General features: G+C 41.6%; 3 protein-coding genes across 3 annotated transcripts; 1 reads left to right on the forward strand and 2 right to left on the reverse strand.

Annotated features, from left to right (window-relative positions):
• Window positions 1-5,717: 5,717 nt before the first annotated feature.
• SERLADRAFT_407310 (uncharacterized protein) lies at window positions 5,718-7,537 on the reverse strand (the record flags this gene model as incomplete). Its single annotated transcript, XM_007316685.1, has 9 exons — window positions 5,718-5,793; window positions 5,829-5,956; window positions 6,003-6,018; window positions 6,223-6,264; window positions 6,295-6,305; window positions 6,461-6,474; window positions 6,747-6,765; window positions 7,039-7,216; window positions 7,293-7,537. The coding sequence occupies 9 exons, from the start codon at window positions 7,535-7,537 to the stop codon at window positions 5,718-5,720; spliced, it is 729 nt and encodes a 242-aa protein (XP_007316747.1).
• Window positions 7,538-11,747: 4,210 nt separating this feature from the next.
• Window positions 11,748-13,838, reverse strand: SERLADRAFT_463762 (uncharacterized protein; the record flags this gene model as incomplete). The annotated part of the gene is made up of 8 exons (XM_007316686.1): window positions 11,748-12,494; window positions 12,568-12,738; window positions 12,794-12,894; window positions 12,960-13,085; window positions 13,142-13,285; window positions 13,334-13,419; window positions 13,505-13,600; window positions 13,656-13,838. The coding sequence occupies 8 exons, from the start codon at window positions 13,811-13,813 to the stop codon at window positions 12,225-12,227; spliced, it is 1,152 nt and encodes a 383-aa protein (XP_007316748.1).
• Window positions 13,839-14,374: 536 nt separating this feature from the next.
• Window positions 14,375-15,752, forward strand: SERLADRAFT_414553 (uncharacterized protein; the record flags this gene model as incomplete). The annotated part of the gene is made up of 5 exons (XM_007316687.1): window positions 14,375-14,698; window positions 14,750-14,932; window positions 15,055-15,077; window positions 15,138-15,468; window positions 15,531-15,752. The coding sequence occupies 5 exons, from the start codon at window positions 14,375-14,377 to the stop codon at window positions 15,591-15,593; spliced, it is 924 nt and encodes a 307-aa protein (XP_007316749.1).
• Between the last annotated feature and the right edge of the window lie 3,026 nt (window positions 15,753-18,778).

Consider the following 18,778-nt stretch of genomic DNA (forward strand, 5'->3'; position numbering starts at 1 on the left):
AGTATTACACTTAGTTTTGGTAAATTTTTTAAATAGTATATACTCTTGGCTATAAAATTTGCCCATAGGTCATGTGATGTGGTTCATATGCTATGGAGATATAGTCAATTTTAGACAGCAACACCATGGAAAGGGTTTTTTCACTTTTGAATTGACAAGGGTATTTGGATATTATCGGTACTTGGTATAGCTAGGCATGCTTTCAATCGATTTCTGACACTGCTCAGCTGGTATCTTCTCCTACACCAGTTTTTTCCACAATTCATAAGTGTCAAAACTGTGACCCTTTGGAAGAACAGAGTTGGGAGTACAGAGGTGGGGAGTGGAATGGAGTACAGGGTTGGAATTGACTTAGCTTGTGCACTAGGCCCTTCCACGGACCTTGGTCCCTAACTTATCAGAGTGAAATGGATGAGAGTAAAGGATGAAAAAGAGTAGAATAAAGGTCCTTTGGAGAAGGACTGGAAAACTTAAAAAGGGACTTGAGTAAAGGCAAGGGAATCTAGTTGATATTTGAACTGCAGGAATGGAGTACAGGAGCTACAATTTATATACTATCAGAGAAGTGGGGGTTTGTAAGGAGTAACTTATAATGTAGGTATGAAGTTCTATGCGGATAACTATCTAGCCAGGGGAAATCATATGTGGGAAGAGTGTACCATAAGGTCTAAGCTATGGAGTCCATGAAGAGTATGAATATGCACATAGAAAATATGTGACGGACTAGAAGTCCAGCGCAGGAATATTAGAGCAGATATCTGGAATACTGTGTGAAGGTGGGGTGCAGGGTTATGCCAACTGGCAGGACATGGGGAGTGTAATCCCAAGAGTACCAAAAATTTGAGGGGTTCAGACTTGAGGAATGCCCTTTTTGGAGATTCCAGGAGTCAAAGAGGCCTCCCCGGGTGTACCCATAGAGAATTTGGGGAAATAGATGCCAATGCAATCTATCCTGGCCCCAAGTACATTGCTAGAATGAGGGAGGCAAGTTCCTCTCTTGCCAGGGGAAGTTTTGGGTGCTATGGCAAGGCTGCCATTTCTGTCCCCCAGCCCCTTTCTCATTTGTACCTGGGATGCTGTTGATTCCCCCTTGAACATCACACTCCCCCGCACCAACACTCCCTTTGACTTCCTGTCCCTGCTTTTCCATCCTGCCCCCATATCTTCTCCCAGCTCTCCCATTCTATTCAGGTAGGAAAAAACACCTTTAGATATTGCCGGCATTCATTGTCTTTCCCCTGGGCCTCTTCCTTACTGGCCTTTTGAGGTCCAACAAAGGGATTTGCCTCAGCTGCCTAGACCCCATACACCCCCAGGAGGCAATGTCAATGATGAGAACTGTAGTTAGAAAACCACACACAAAACAAACTAACACACAGTCCTCCCAGATTCCACAGAACTTGTTTATGGGCTTTGCCTCCTAGAATAGTGGATGCTCTGGTTGTTCATGGGGTGGTATGTACAGTATAATAACCCTTCAAAGTCAAACCCAGAGATGTATGGGTGTGGGTTTTGAGGAGGAGAGATAGTTGAGATATAGAGGATAAGGGTTTTATGAAGAGTATAGACGAGCACTACCTTGCTAATTGTAGCATAAGGTAGATTTGAGAATGACAAGGTGACAAGATAACAAGGTTCCCAGTGATAGCAGTGGGAAGTGTTGTGATCACACTGGATTATAAGTAGCAGTAAGAAGTGGACTTGAGATTAGGAAAGAAGTCTGGATTATTGTTTTTACAAGGTAAAATAGAGGGGTTTATATAGTAAAAAAAAGGTAGGCTATGTACAGTATAGCTGTGCATAAAGAATGAGGAAGAACAGGAAGGAAGGAATGTGCACTGACAAATCCTACATAGGTAGTACAGGATAAGATTGTCAAAATAAGGGAAAAAAAGAGATAGAACAATGAATGCTGTGTAAGTAATGTAACAGGTTTGTACAGCCATAAAATAAAGTCCAATAGCAGACAAAAAGCAGCAAAATTATGATGTCATGGGAAGATGCAGTGAAAAAAGAGGGCAAGGCAAAACAATATCAGTATCAACACAGTTCCTTTATTGTCAGTCAGGCATTCTAAAAAAATATGTGTCCATAAAATGATTCAAAAATCAAAAATAATTGGCTTGCAAATGAATGTTTTGCTGAAAAAAAGGAACTGGAGCCACCGGTCCACCACCTAGTCCAAATCTGATGGTTTTATGGCTTTACCAATAGTCTGGTTGTAGTGAACCACCTGGTCAAACGAGGGAGGGAGAGGAGTAGTTCTAATTTGGAACAAATATGTCCCAGGCAGCGTATGGTAAGTGTAACTGTAGCAAAGATGATGGACGAAGGGTAGATGTACCCAAGTGAATGGGACAGCAATATACATTGGTGATGCAAGGGGATGAACTTTCTCCAGCTCAAAAACTACCCACCCACGCTCTAACCAGGCAAGACAAGCAACCAATGATTTAATAGTGGGAGACAGCAGATCAACGTCATGAAGATGGACCTGTTGCCCAATTTGGACCAGCCACCGGGGCTTTGCTGATATTAAAAGTGGAACATGGTGGTTGACAGATTGGCGACAGAAGCAGATGGAGAGTGGTGACATCAGGTATGGTGGAGGAGCAAGGCAAGTAGAAGTAGGGTGGAGGTGATGAGAAAGTGGACTAGAATAGGGAGCCAGAAATGACCATCAGGTGAGAATAAAAAGGACAGTAAAGGGCTCATGGTGGGGCTAAGTAAAGGGAAAAGGGTAGGGCAAAAAAACAAAAGCAAGGGCGCAATATGTAGCCAGTGGTGACGCAAAAAATTGCCAAAATGCCAAAATGCCGGAAGTACTGAATGGAAAGCAAAGGTGAGTGCAAGTTAATTGCCTAATAGAGGTGGTGCTGGTCAGCCACAAGTTCAAATAAGGCAATATTAATTATTATTCCACGTGGCACTGTGCCTGTGTGGTGCAAAGGTGAGTCTTTTGGGATATTTGCTTCATTACTGACACCTGTCCACGCTACCAATCAATTGTGGTGTATGACAGCGAGGTCTCTATTGCTGTCACTCCTTAAAGTGATAGCTGGGACCTCATAGACTTCAGTTTTACATCCCTGACACAGCAGTGGTGTAACAACCAAGAGTTTGTTACTCTGGCGCACAACTAGAACCAACTATAGAGATAAATGATGAGGGAGTGGTTTACCCTTTAGGCTTCAACAAGTTAGTTGTGAGGATATAACAGGAGGACTCGCTAAGGAATCTCCTTGATCTATTGGGGTATATATACTACTACAGGTTTGTTTGTACATATATACTGTATAGTTGATGAAGGCAGTGACTGATGATGTCAAAGGGCACAGCCCGTGTGGCCAGCTTCACTGCGTGAGAGACTTGTATCTAAAATAGAAAGAAACACAGTGCAGCGCGAGAAAGTGGAGTTTGAACAAAAGAAAAAGTGCTGCATGGCACAGAGTGTGAAAACTACAGTAAAAGGTTAAAGAGGAGAATGAAAATTAAAGGTCCAAAAATGTGTTATCGTAACAAGTGGAGCTTCTCTCTTTTCTTGGAAGAAAAGGTAGCAAGGGTGGAGTGAAGGCAGAAAATCATTAGGGATCTTTATGAGAGGATCAGCAAGCTAAAAGATAAGGTAGCAAGGTTAAAAGTAAGAGGGACTATAATTAGAAGAGATAATTATAGAAGGGATTTATATTATAAATCTTAATTTGTTTTCTTTTTTTTTTCAACTAGATTTTATTTGTATATACTTAGTTTCTCCTCACCACCCACTGTACATCTACTTACTTGATTCATACAGATTTGAACTACCCACATTACTCAGTGTGATAATGTGTGATAAGAAATAAGTCTGAGAACTCTACCCAGGACCCATCAACACGGCCTGGGACCTGTCTAACTTTAACTGATTGATAAGCTATCTGTAAGTGGTGGCTGGCAACATGAGAACATTACTGTATAAGAGGTATACCTACTATTAAACACCTCCTGGGTTTCTTTACCTTTAGTGTCCGATATACCTTGATGTCTTTGGCTTGTTAAAGCCGCTTCACTGGACTATTACCTGATCTTATCCTGTGTGCAATATTACCGGGTTCCTTATATACAATATCTCCTCATGCCTATGTTTAGTGAGACTCTGCATTGCCCTTGTTACCATCCTGGGTAGTGGCTTTGTCTTGTTAGGGATAGTACTGCAGTGGTCATGTCTCTGTAGAATAGAATAATAGTCATGTCTACCATGGCAAACTCAATGTATGACCATGTCAAATTGTTATCCTCATCAGCGGATTGGATTGTATGGAGGTCTGGGAGCAGCATTCCTACCGCTAAATATATTAGTGCTATAGCAGCATGGCCCCTGATACCTGTGTGGCCATCCCGAGACCTTAAACAATATAGATAAGGCTACACGCAGGGCCACCTTAATAACTTTTGGGTTCCATTGCCTTGGTGAATCTCTAATGAAATCATGCTGCGGATATAGCCCCATGAGGCCCATGATGGCCAATAGTCCAAGTAATTATTTGGCTGGCCATTTTTCTGGGAGTCAGGCCTGGGCTCACCCTTTGGCAGTTGGTAAATTGCATCCACCAACTTCAGGTATTCCTCCTTAGTACATAACCCAGTGAGGAACTTTCTCTGAGACTTGTGTGTAATAAAAGTATGTTGGGGGCTGTCCTTGTCTGCTTCTTCTATACCTACAGATTTCTGCCTCAAGATAGAAGAAGCCAGGACAGAGTAATAAATCTAAGTGAAACTCAGCCGCTGCCTAAAAGGCTATAGAAATAACTGAGGTATTCCTATACTAAACTCCCTACTACTTATAGTTGTAGGTGCTACTCGCTGCAGTATAATGACTCCCAGGAGTACAATTGTGCTTCTAGAAGAACAATGGTGACTTCATGGAGTGGTGGCTATGCTCCATGGAGAATAATGGCTGCTTTATCAGAGACCAGGTTTATCCGGTTTTGTCACAAGGTTGGGCATCTGTTTGGAGGCCCAGGCCTGGATGTTGATTCCTAGGAGGGTACCATTTGTTGCTTTGCAGCTGGTTTGGAAGGCCCAGACTGGTTCTGAATGTAAGCACTGCTTTTAATATTACTTATGATTTCAAGAAACCCCTCAATCTCCTTTTGTTCCTTGTTGGTGGATTTGCTTCTTGGTGCAACCATTTTTGCTCTGGGAAGGGCTCTTTTAATTGCTGCATTCTCTTTACCCTTCCTTTATTGGCTATCAGGTGCAGACTAGATTTGAACCTGATGGTAACTTTAACATTTATATTGTTCTGCTGGTTATACCAATAGTCCAACAGACCCCAGGTCTACTCTTTTGTCATATGTGATGGTTCCCAAAATTTATACCACGGATGTATATACCCCTTTCACAAGTTAATTTAGTCGTTTGGGCGCTCTGCAAGACTGGTTCAAAGTACTGAAGCCTTTATGTTTCCAGTGGCAATCTGGTAATATGTTATTGGGAAAGACCTGACATTAGCCTGTAGGTCTGAAAAGGTTGCTGGGGATAACAGATTCTCACCTACAAGGATGGGATATCTATTGTCATTAAGTAAAAGCTTGATTGTTTTTTTTTGGTTGCTTGGTAGGCTCTCCTTTGGAACAAACCCATCTATATTAGCTACATACAGTTTAGTACTCTGAGGTGTTTATTAATTAAGATAGAAACTCACTAAACTGACTTTGTGCATACTTGCCCCAAGCCTCTCATATCTTTATATTTTGCCAATTGGGTTGTACCTTGCTAAAAAGCTCAAACCCGGCTTTGTCATTTTTCTCATGGCTGAATTCAAGCAATCAGTTTCAGTAATAACACACCTGCATATGGTCACATTTGTATCTCTATGGGCAGTGAGTACAAAACTCAACATTCTCAGATCCTGGCTTGCTTGCATCTGAAAGTCCTTCACAACTTTCCTACCCTTCATTCCAGCAACTCTGGGTATCTTGAGTCATTATTTGTCTCAGGTAAGTAAAAGATATCATACTCACTTTTGTCTCACTTCCTCTGATAGCCCATTAATATACTACTCATCATGCTTTTAATTCAGCTAGCTCCTCCTCACTGAGCTCAGTCAACATTGCCTTCAGGACACTCTGCAGTTAACCAATATAATCTGACTGCCCCATCTTTACTCTGTAAAGGTCCCACATTCATCTCTCTACCTCTTTTTTTTTCACTACGTTGAGCAATTGGTTCCGACATAAATACTTTCTATGCCCAGCAATCTTGTTCCCGGGCTCTTTGTTACCACTGTGGTTATACAACCAACACCTGACCCACTACAATATTAACTGTAAACATGATAATATACTTTGATAATTAAGAGTGATTATACTTCTTTCATATCTGTTAATTTCTTGACATTGGTTAGTACATGTTCCCCCCAATTTTCCCTGACTTCATTCCAGGCATCATCAAGTACACTTGCCCATTGTTAAGAATTTACACCCAAGAATTTTTCTAAATATGTATTGAATATTTCAATTTGGGTGTCATTAAAAGGTACTTCAGACATTATTAAATGTGGTACAAGTCAAAAAGTGAGGTGCGTGTTTGAAGATAAGTGCTATCTTTCTCTTTTCCGGTCAAGTGCAAATTTTCTGTCAATTGGATACCACATTCATCTATTCCAAGCAAATATTCAAATATTTGGCTTATCAGATCTGAGCAATAATATCATTGTCTTGACTCCATACCAGGTCTTTGGCTAAGGCCCAGAACATATCAGGTACCTCCCAGATAATGCTTTCCCTAATATATTCCATATAAGGAAATTTAGTGCCAGATCTATTAAGTTAATTAGCCTTGTGAGGCCTAGGTGTTATAAAAGCTAACACAAATTAAAAGCATGGGCCCCATATCAATCACTGCCTTCTATCATAAACATTTTGTATGAGCATCTTCAATCTGGTGCCTGGTTTAACAACATCATCTCTTCTTTGCAAAATTATTTAGTATGGGCTGCAACTCTAGAAGCTGCCTGTTGGCTTTCTGCTTTTCCTTCAATATTCCCAGCAGACACACTATCTGGGCCTGCCACCCCTCCTCCAACTTCTTTGTTGCAAACACCACTGCCTTTTTCCTCTTTGTTGAGTGCTCTGCAACCTCCAATGCCTCCAACTCCACCGGAGCCCTCCTCTTCCCCTTGCTGGTACCTGTGACTGTGTTTCCCTCCTTTTTGCACTGGTGGTGGTTGGAGGCCCTACAATTTGCACAGAAGCGTGCACATTTGTATCTGGCACTCCAAGCCACGGGACATACAGACAGAGTAGGGACACCTAGACTGCATCTCCCCTGACTCTGCCACCTCTGCCTCTTTTGCTTTCTCTGTTTTTTCCTTCTCCTTCTCTGCTTTCTCCATCTCAACTATCACCCTTTTTTCCTCGGCTTTTTGGGCCTCTGCTGCCTGCCATGCTTCCTCCTCTGCCTTTTTCTGCTCCTCCTTAAGCTGGTGCTTGGCCTTCACCATCTCTGCATGGAGGCGGGAATTTTTGCAAATTGTGTTTTTGAGGGCATTAGGCATAGTGGTGGTGGTTGTGATTTTGGGGGGTAATAGGTGTGGGTTTTGGATGTGACTGTCTAATTGAAGGAATTTTTGAATCAAACCCCCACATTAAATACTTTCATTCAAACTCAGCCTGGATTCTGCACACCACTTGCTACCAAAAAATTTGTCCACCAGAGAAATCCCACCCTAACCCCATTCAAATATGTCAACCAAAGTCCAGTCCTACAAAGCTATTTTGGGTCTCAAGGGTTTAGCCCTAAAAAAGGGATACTGTTATATCCATGCTATAAGCTATGGTTTCTGGACCTCCAAAAAGTCAAAGATCCTCAAGTCCAAGCTTCCAAATCTTTGGTACTCTTGAAATTACACTTCTCATGCTCTGTACCTCACCCCCACATGGCACTCTGGATATCTGCTCCAATTCTCCTGCCTGGCCTTTTAGTCCGCTATATGTATTCTCCACACATTCTCATATTCCTCATGGACTCTGTAATTTAGACCTTATGGTATACTCCCCTCACATACAATTTCCCCTTGCTAGATAAATATCCACATGAAACTCTGTACCTACATTATAAGTTACTCCTTATGAACTCCAACTGCTCCAATAGTATACAGTGACTCCAAAAACTGTTGCAATGTTTGGCCTAAACACAGTGTGCAAAGCACACCACTAACAGGCATGAGAATGTTGCTTGACTTTGGCGTTGTCAACAAAAGTACTTGGTCTTGGTTACAAAATGGTTCTTGGGACATCTGATTTGGCCCAGCGGCTGTGGAGATATGTTTATTTCAAAACAACAATACCATTGCAACAGTTTTTTTCACTTTTGGTATCAAAGGAGATATCTAGGGAATATCAGTACTTGGTATAGCCTCCTTTTGCCTTGAGCACTGCTTAAATCCTCCTAAACATGCTTTCAATTAAGTTATCTTCTCCCACTCCACTTGAATCCTCTCCCACAACTCCTCCATCCCATTAGGAGGATGTTCATACTCTGCAAGCCTTCTCTTGAGACAATCCCACCCATGTTTAATAGGATTAAGGTCAGGAAACTGTGCAGGCCACACCATAGTTCTAAATTCCTGATCATCTAGCCACTCCTTGACCTTTTTGCAGGTATGCTCGGGGTCATTGTCTTGCTAAAAGATGATGTCAAAAAGATTGAAACCACAATACTACAGGGTGTTCAGCAGCTCATCCTTCAAAATCTGAAGGTAAAGGTCCCCATCCATCTTACCATCAATTCTAGCAGCATACTCAACTCCCTCCCAAGTCATACAGCCCCAGATCATCATAGAACCTCCTTCAAACTTGACAGTTCCCTGTACCAATCTATCACTGAGCCCCTCACCTGGCTTTTTCCACACCCACTTGCATCCCAGGCAATTGATTTTGGTCTTATCAGACCATACAACCTTCTTCCAACTCAAAAATGAAAAAACTGTTGCAATGGTATTGCTGTTTTGAAATGGACATATCTCCACAGCGGCTGGGCTAAATCACATGAACCAGGAACCATTATGTAGCCAAGACCAAGTACTTTTGTTGACCCCACCAAAGTTAAACAACATTCTCATGCCTGTTAGTGGTGCACGAAGTGTTTAGGCCAAACATTGCAACGGTTTTTGGGGTCACTGTATGAGTTGTAGCTTTTGTACTCCGTTCCTGCAGTTTGAATATTAACTATTTCCTCCCACCTTTATAAAAATCTCCTTCTAAGTTTTTCGGTCCTTCTCAAAAGGACCCCCACCCCACTCCACCTTTCATCCTCTACTCCTACCCGTTCACTCCATCAAGTTAGGGACTAAGGTCTGCAAAAGGTCCTAATACACAACCTAAGTCAACTTCCAACCTTGTACTCTGTTATGCTCCCCACCCTATCTCTGCACTCCAAACTCCAATCACTCCGAAGGTCACAGTTCTGACACTGCTATTCAATTGAACAATGGGAGATTTATAAATCAGATCCACCTTCCAAGCGTCACAACTACCAGGCTCCTTATCCTTCTGTGACCCTTCTGATATATTCCTTCCTAAAACCCACCACACGACCAACAATGGGGTGTACAACGTCCATGGATGGATACATGCCAAATGGACCTAGCAGTGGTACATGCAAAATACTGCAAGCTTCATACACACCCAAGCAGAAAAGTAAGTGATGCTTCTACCCTAATTGTGTAATTACTCAGTTGCTCCATAGCATCAGACATTGAGGGCAAATTTAACATCAATATCAGTGATAAAAGGAAATTGAAAAACATATTTACCTCTTACAGTCACAAATGGGCACGCAATCTCTCACCTAGCAATATACTAGTACAGAAGTTATCTTGAGAGGCTTATAAATGTAGGGAATCCTTGAGTAAAGCTTGAACTGAAAAATGGGAAAATATGGAAGTTAAGCAGTCCAGGTTCAACAATGTGGAAGTGATGGAAGAGTCTTTTGCAGCTGCCGCGCAAGTAGAGCTTGAAGAAAGAAATTCCTGGATTTAATAGGAGCTGAAGCTTCAGAAGAAACTGGAGTGTCAAAGGGAGCTGGAGTATCAGAGGAAGCTGGAGTATCAGAGGGAACAGAAGAGTCAGAGGTCAGAAGAGTTCAAACAAGTCAACTTAGGAAAACAGCAAATATTGTGTGGAGGCTTAGACAGGGGATGGGACAACTCAGACACTGTTCTCTATTTTATGAATGTATGGCAATTTTTTGTTACTTCAAAGACCCTGCCTTCTGCAGCAGAAGCTTCCATTTTAACATGAATGCTACATTTTTCAGTGGACCTTCAGTTTAACTGTACACTTCCACATAATACTGCAATGTGCTACATAAAAGTTGCTTGAAACAGTTCTAAAAGGCATGTAAGGTGTCGGTTGGGCCCAGGTTTTCCCCAAAGGGCAATGTTATATCATTTTGGGACAAAAAAATTGTCCTCACTGTAAAGCGTCAAGTTAACTTTGAAGTAACTTTGCTATGATTTTTTGCAACTTTCCATTTTTACTGAGCATGATTAATGACACAGTGGTCCAGGCATGAAGTGTGGAGACCATGTGTCTAGGACTTTGACCAATAAGATTCAGTTGGAAACAACACAATTTGTACCAAATTACATAGAAATCTCACAAATGAACATATTTATATTTGATCTAATCTAATCTTCAATGTTCCCCACAATTTTGAGTCACAACTTTGATAGTGGCAATTTGATCAACATAGACTTGGACTTGTATGGTTTTTCGTGCAAAAAACACAGTGCACTACTGTGCAATGCATTTGTGCAGTGGATGCATGACTGTGCTACATAGTAGTGCACTCTCTTTCCCTCTCCCTATCATCCCCTCCCCCTCCCACTATGGAAAACTCAGTCAAACTATCCAACCAGCCAAATAATTATATTGTGGTTGCTTACCAATGTGCAAGGGAATCCAACACAAAGTATGCAAGAAGACATACTATTTGCACAAAAAATACCACAGCACCAGAGTCATCTCAGAAGAAGTAAAAAGGTCAATTTAAAACCACGCTATTGTAGCAGGCAAACTAATAGCACACTTGCTAAGTATGCAGTTAGCTCTAGGTTTAGTTTTTTTTAATAACTATCTTATAAGGTACTGAAATTAGCTTTGCTCTATTCACAGTGGCCACTAGCACCAGTGCCATATCAATACCCAACATATCCTATCACTACACCATCAGCTAGTAGTAGTAGCATACACTACTGCTTCAATAATTACTGAGGTATGTTACAACTACTCCAAAATTTGTTTGACCACCTTATCTTTTTCTGAATAAGTGTAAATAGGTTAACAAGCCAAAGTATGCTCATCTATTTACTATGTCTATACCTATACTTATAATCACTTACTAGATGCTTGCACTATCCATTAAGGGCTGAAAAACTACAAAGAAAACTTATTAAGTCATTCATAAAATTCTGTGATTATTGTCAAAGTGTATTTATACAATAATATTGAATGCTGTCCACAGTTAACAGTATAAGTATATAAAGACCAAACAGGAAATTGGGAGGATTTTCTAGTTTGTGGGAGTTCACTTTGTTACAGTAGTTTACTCTATGCATGTCATACAATAGTATTAGGAATAAATTTTGACAATTTGCTATATGTGGTTTCTGGCTATAGTAAAAGTGAATTTAGTATGATTGATCTGAAATAAGAATCCAGCAATATGATTTCTCTTATGCTCTATGGAAGCAGCCATAGTAGAGGAAAACTGTGTATATCACAAAAATGCTACTATAGCAGGTATAGCAAACAACTCAAAATAGTGCTGGTTAAGTTAAGGTTCAACTTAACTGGGAATGAGACTTGTACTATGCCTGGACAGCTGTACATAATGGTACATCAGTTGAGAACGGCCTTCCACAGGCTCAAAAAACAAATGTTGTTGACCTAGATTTTGGTAGGAGTAAGGATAGATACATATAAAATGATTTGTCAAAAAATTAGGTTAGTGATGCTTGTTTTTTGAGCCCATGGAAGGCCATTCATTCTCAACTGATGTAATGTTATCAACAGCTGTCCAGAAATAATATATAAAACAAGACTATAACAAAGCCATTGTTATACTAGACATGTCGGGACTCCGTATATGCAAGCCAGGAACAACGGTGAATCACTAGTAGAGTAGTGACAACTAGCTTTGAAAAAGACAATATCCACGTGTCCATCGCTGCAAATTACCTACGTGCGACTATATCGAAGCAACGCCTTGCTCCTGAACGTAGCATTGTACTGTAGGAGGTTATTGATATCCCGTACCCAATCATCTTCTTTCCCCGGACCTACTCCTTCGGTGTGGCGCTCGCTCCCATCCTCGGAAATCGAAGAACGATTGATACAAGGAACAGGAAATGGCGATACTTGAACCGTCACGGAATCTCCTGGATTCAATACATGAGATACACGCCCGTCCATTGAGACACCTGCCGCCGCACGACTGCGGTCACCAATCTATTGCAATCGATGTGAATCAAAACAACTCTGTTAGTTCAGGATGGTAAAAAAAACTAGTGTGAAAACTCACGCGAAGTGTAACGGAAGACGATGAGGGGAAAACGAGTGGGCGAAAAGAGAGGCTTCTTGGACATATAGGAACAAGAACTACTGCACTTAATGACGGGTGTACAATTGGACCTCCAGCAGACAGGGAATACGCTGTTGAGCCCGTTGGCGTCGAAACAATCACGCCGTCAGACTGACAATCAGTTAAGCGTTGATATCGAGCAGGTGATGATGCCCAGATGACGCACCACAGCCTCAGTGAGGTGCTGGCCATCAACATATATATCAATAGTGTTAAGATGGGGACTCGAGCCGCGATGGAGGGCTATTTCATTCATAACCTGCCACTCTTTGCCAATACACCCATGAAGATATATACACCTTAGGACAAGGAGAATACATCAAGAAACTCACCATCTTCATCCACTCCTATCTTTCGCCCATCGCCGTCGAAAAATGTGCAGGACAAACGCATACGGTTCAGAATGGTAGCCTTCCCTTGAAAGACACTCTCGAGTGCCTTGGCAAAATCATCGATATCTACAAAATAAAGCTGTTATTCTTGCGATCGGAATGGAATAGAGGGAGTGGCTCACGGAAAGGGAGTAAAAACCCAAGGGTGCCCATAGAAAAACTCAAGACAGGTGGGACAGCCCCAAGACTGAACAAGGATGCAGCATGCAAGATAGTGCCATCTCCACCAAGCGTCACAACTAGATCAACCTTTTCCGACTGGGAACCTGATGCAAGTTTCATTCACGCGGAAGGTGGTTGCGCTGCTGACGTACCTGGACGCCACACTTCTGCCCCAGCGGGGATGTCAGGTCTATCCTCAGCGAACACTCTGACCCCTGGATACGATGTCCGTACATGTCTACAAAATGGTGGTGTGGGATGTCAGCTCAGCTCTCAAGCGTTGCCCCGCCTCACGGCGAATTGACTCGATTCATTTTACTTACTCAAGAAAGTCATCAATTGCTTGTATCACAGGTTGAGTCCGTAATTTGTTTACTATGAGGATTGTTTTTGGAGGATGTGAGGATTCGTGTTGAATGCTATCTTCCCGATGGTGAGCAGTGTATTTCGACCATGATAACGAGCTGCACGAACGCTTGTGTCACCGACGCCGAGGCTAGCGAATTTGGCCTAGACTGGTGGGAGATCGACCTTCGTAAGATGAACCAGGTGAAGCGACACGACTGGGGAGAGAAAGCATGTGCTCTCCAAGATAGCCTCGGACTCATACACCGACGCAACGACGATAACATTGAATTTTGCGTGAGGGATGGTTGTCAAAGATGTACATTGGTGAGAGTTGCCACCGGCACTGAGAATTCAGGTCGCGGCCGGTTCGGACAGTTCTTCCATGACGGTAATTTAAAGGATATGTTAGGTCTCTTCAAATCAACTGCTTCACAAACGCCTATTCGTGCTTTGGCTCATTCACTCTGTGAGTTAAATAGCGCGACAAAACGCGAATAACGATTCATTGGACTTGCTGGTAATCAAAAGTCAGACAGCAGATGAATGCGGCAGCCTTCATGCCTTTGAAGCGCTCTCAAACTGTATACACATACAGTGCTAATGAGACGTACAGTCATATAATAGACTTGCTGTGCTTCTCTAAAAACAGACGACGTTTGGCGAGATGCGGTATGTCTGGTGTTCCTTCCATCTGCCTGTTTGTAAACACGTTGTTTACCGCCATTCTTAATGACTCTTCCCCAAGTAATACATAAATCCTGCAGTGGTATCGACTTTGGCCAAGCGCATTCTCCGTGACTTCTCCACAGTCTAGGTCGTCTCTCTTCTGTGTCACCAACACCGTTATGTCAGAGCAAAAATTGGCCACACCCCTCCCCACCAATCCTTCGACTCCTCAACAGCCATCCTTCCAGCTTAACAGGGATGCCCATAATACTTCATCAGGGGGCACCGTAACTCCAAAATCAGCATTCGCGTTCCAGACAAGCTCGACGCCTCTTTCTGTGCCGCAGGTCACCAAGTCTATCACGCCTGAACTTCTTGCCGCCAATGAACTAATGGCCAACATGAAGGCGACCTTGACAACACTCGGCAGAACATTTGACTGCCTTGGCGAGCAAACATACAGAATTTCTGCCCTAGGACCTGCTATTCAGGGCTCACACCAGGTAGCTAACATATGCATCGATTGTTTTACCATACTTCTCACCCACTTGAAGGTCTCCCTTATTCGTACACAGCTTAATGCACAGCATGAGAGGCAAGAAGCTCGTATGCAAGAGGTGAAGATATTGCTTCGTGATGTTCTCAAGGCGCAACTTGCACAGCATCTTAATGCACGCGTCGATACGATGGTGCATGAAAGAATTGAGCGCGAGGTGAAAGAACGAGTAACGAAACAGGTTTGATATTGTCTTAAGTTTGCAGAATTGTTGTTGACTTAGCACTTCTACCTAAGTTTAGGTTGGGAGTAGCAGACATGATCCGGGAAGAAATTGTTCAGCATAAGCTTCAAATCCTGCAGGTCCAAACAAATATATATAACTCGTAAGTACATGTACATTACTTACCGTTGTATGTCTCAGTAATGGATCTCTTTCCTCCTAGGGAAGCTCGAAGACATAATGCTCTTCTAGGGTCGAACACTGTGCACGAGGCTTTATGCCCTTTGCTTCGACCTTTGCGTGTGACAACACTTTCCGACCAGGAACCCAAAGCCACATCTCTGCGTGTGTTGGCTTACGAATTGCCTACACCCTCATCACTTTTCCCGCATAACTTGTCAGCTCTACTTGCCCTCAGTTACGAAACAACAAAAGCCCTTGTCTCTGACTATGATCTGGATCACGAGATGTCATTCGATACAAAGGGATCTGAAGGCGGTAGTGAATGGGAGCACAGAGATATGTATCTGAGCCACTTTATGGCTCACATAGGAGTAAGCACTACACAACTTGTCACCTGCAGGAAACTCATTTAGATCTTCGGAATATTGAATAGGTGCCTTTTCAAGTTGTTTCAGCTTCTCCTTCGCATGCATTACTTACAGCCCGGTGGAGATGAAGGCATATTGTGATAAGTTCTCTTGAATGTGGAGGAGAAGCGAAGGGCAGGCCCTGACTTAATATTTGTACCAAAACGAAACAGAGGCTGTCATGTGGCGACAAGAACCTTGGTCGTTAAAATGAATTTTTATATAAGGAAAATCCATGTTATCGTTGGACAATAGGTGCAAATGGTCTGGGGAGAAGGTGAATAACTCGCGAGTCGTTGGACTTGAGGCTGTCGGAACTTGATTAGTAGATAGAATCTTAAGTTTTCTAGCTGCCTATGTAGAGAAATAAGCAAGACCTTGAAGCATTGGAATAGCGGAACGAAACCAAAAAGACGACACACATTTTGGGGTGGTTCTGTGGTTTCTGGTCAACAGCACTCCTAGATGAAATCAAGTGTAGCTTGTGGGTAGGATTTGGCTAGGTCATACTAGCTTAGGCTGTGATAAAACTAAGTGAAAGGGCAGAATGCCCAACTACAATAAATGTCAATTTAAGGTAATCTCTATAAAATATAATGTAACATACCTCAGCCACTGCCTGAGAGGCTATAGAAACAACTGAGGTATTCCTATACTATGTCAGAAATTTCTGAGCAAAGTCACAACTGATTACAACAAGTTGTAATGCCACAACTAGGCTAGGGTATTGTAATAGTGATGGCAAGAGGCCAAATTGATGCAATGACAGTTACAATGGTGTCACAATTCATGTGTCAAATATTACAATCCCATTATAATTACATCTTGTGATATCACTATGTTGGTTATAGCAATGACCATAGCAGCATCATTGCATACAGAAATTGGGGCCGGGCTTATGATATTATCTATATATGATAAAGTTTGGTTTGGTTGGAACCTCTGAACCAATTAAAACCATGGGAAATTTGGTAAAATGACTTAAGAGGCTGTCATATCCATGCCGGGGGCCATAGTTCTGGAATTCCAAAAAGGACAGATTCTCAAGTTCAAACCCCTAAATCTTTGGTACTCTTGGAATTACACTCCTCTTGTTCTGCTGCACAGCATAGCCCTGTACCCCACCCCCACATGATACTCTGGATATTTGCCTCAATACTTCTGCATTGGACTTCTAGTCCACCATACATTTCCTTCACATGTTCTTGTATTCCTCATAAACTCTGTAGTTTAGACTCTATGGTACACTCTCCCCATATATGATTTCCCCTTGCTAGATAATTGTCCGCATGGAACTCTGTACCTACATTACAAGTTACTCCTTACAAACTCCCATCCCTCCAATAATATATAAGCCATAGCTCCTGTACCCTATTCCTGCAGTTTGAATATCAATTAATTCCCCTCACCTTTATTCAAGTCTCCTTCTAAGTTTTTCAGTTCTTCTCCAAAGGACCTTTACTCCACTCCACCTTTTATTCTCTGCTCTCACCCGTTCACTCCAACAAGTTAAGGACTAAGGTCTGTGGAAGGGCATAGTGCATGAGCTAAGTCAATTCCCATGTACTCCATTCCACTCCCCACCTCATCTCTGCACTCAAAACTCAGCTCCTCCAAAAGTCACACACCACAGGAATAAAACAGTAGCAAGCAGACCAGCTTGCTTCTAATATGTAACTGGAAGGTTGACTCTCAGTTTTTATCTAGCCAAGCTGTTATTTTTGTAGCATTTAAACGATCATATTTGTAAACAACTTTACTATATAGTTGTTGATTATTTGTATAAAAAATATGCTAGCTTAATGCTAGTTTAATATTATTATTTTAAGTTTTAACTTTAAGTTAGTGATGTTTGTTAGCTTGCTGATACTTAAACCCTAGCCACAAACCAGCCTTTGTTACATTGATGGGTTAATTACTAGTATTTTAAGTTTCATCTGTTAGCTTGCTGATACTGAAAAATTTGGCCACAAAATAGTCACATAACAGCAAGTACAACAAAGGCTGTTTTGTAAGTTAGTGTGACTATTTTGTGACTAGGTTTTTGTGTATCAGCAAGCAAATAGATGTCACAAACTCCACTTAATTGGAATTTAAAATACTGATATTAAACCAACGTATATTTTATACAAATAATAAGTAATTATTTAGTATAATTATTACAAATATAGTTTTTCAAACACCATACATATAACAGCTTGGTTTTATAGAAGCTAAAAGTCAATGAATTTGCTGCAAGAAAGTGCTCCACCACAGCAAGTTGTCACAATATTTCAAACTTGGATGCTCCTCAAACCATGCCTTTTTGATCATACCATAGAATGGTATTGTTGGTGGTTTTTTGTTAGATGCAGGAGGCCGGCAACATAGTTTTGTGATTAGTCCAAAAAAAGGTGTATTTCATGACAGTGTTTTTGCCACCATTGATCCTGCACCTTTTTGCAGGTGGTTTTGGCACAGTCAATAAAGCTTCTCCAAATCCTGTGACTTAATTATCTGTCTCCGCTGTCATACATGAAAATTGTTTCATGTATGAACATAGCATTACATTGTAACAACCAAGAGTTAGTTACTCTGGCACACAACTAGGACCAACTATAGAGATGATAATGAGGGAGTGGTTACCCTTTAGACTTCAACAAGTTAGTTGTGAGGATACAACAGGAGGACTCGCTGAGGAGTCTCCTTGATCTATATATACTACTACAGGTTTGTTTGTACATGTGTACTGTACAGTTGATAAAGGCAGTGGCTGATGATGTCATGGGGTTTAGCCCGTGTGACCAGCTCCACTGCGTGAGACTTGTAGCTAAAATAAGAAGAAGGGCAGTGCAGCGTGAGAAAGAGGAGTTTGAACAAAAGGGAAAGTGCTGCATGGCACAATGTGAGAAAACTACAGTAAAAGGTTAAAGAGGAGAATGAAAATTAAAGGTCCGAAAATGTGTTATCGTAACATCCATGACATATTGTAACTGAATTTCCCACAACATAATCTGCCTTGTTCTTAACAACCAATCACTCCGGTTTTTGGAGAGTAGGTGATACTTTCACACCCCTTTCAGTCTGGATATTTTTGGAGGGCTTCCAAATAAGGAAAATTTCCAAAAGTCTTGTTTTACTGTAGAACACTGTGCCTGACTGAGTCATATTTTGCTCCACATTTTCAAATTACCTTTCTGTTCTTAGTCTTGAAAAGTCCACTCTAGAATCAACTAGATCCCCAATAGATGATTCTGGCCTTTTAAATTCCCTTTAGTTATTTTGGTAATACCAT

The sequence above is a fragment of the Serpula lacrymans genome (assembly GCF_000218685.1).
Source record: "Serpula lacrymans var. lacrymans S7.9 unplaced genomic scaffold SERLAscaffold_5, whole genome shotgun sequence".
Classification (NCBI taxonomy): Eukaryota; Fungi; Basidiomycota; class Agaricomycetes; order Boletales; family Serpulaceae; genus Serpula; species Serpula lacrymans.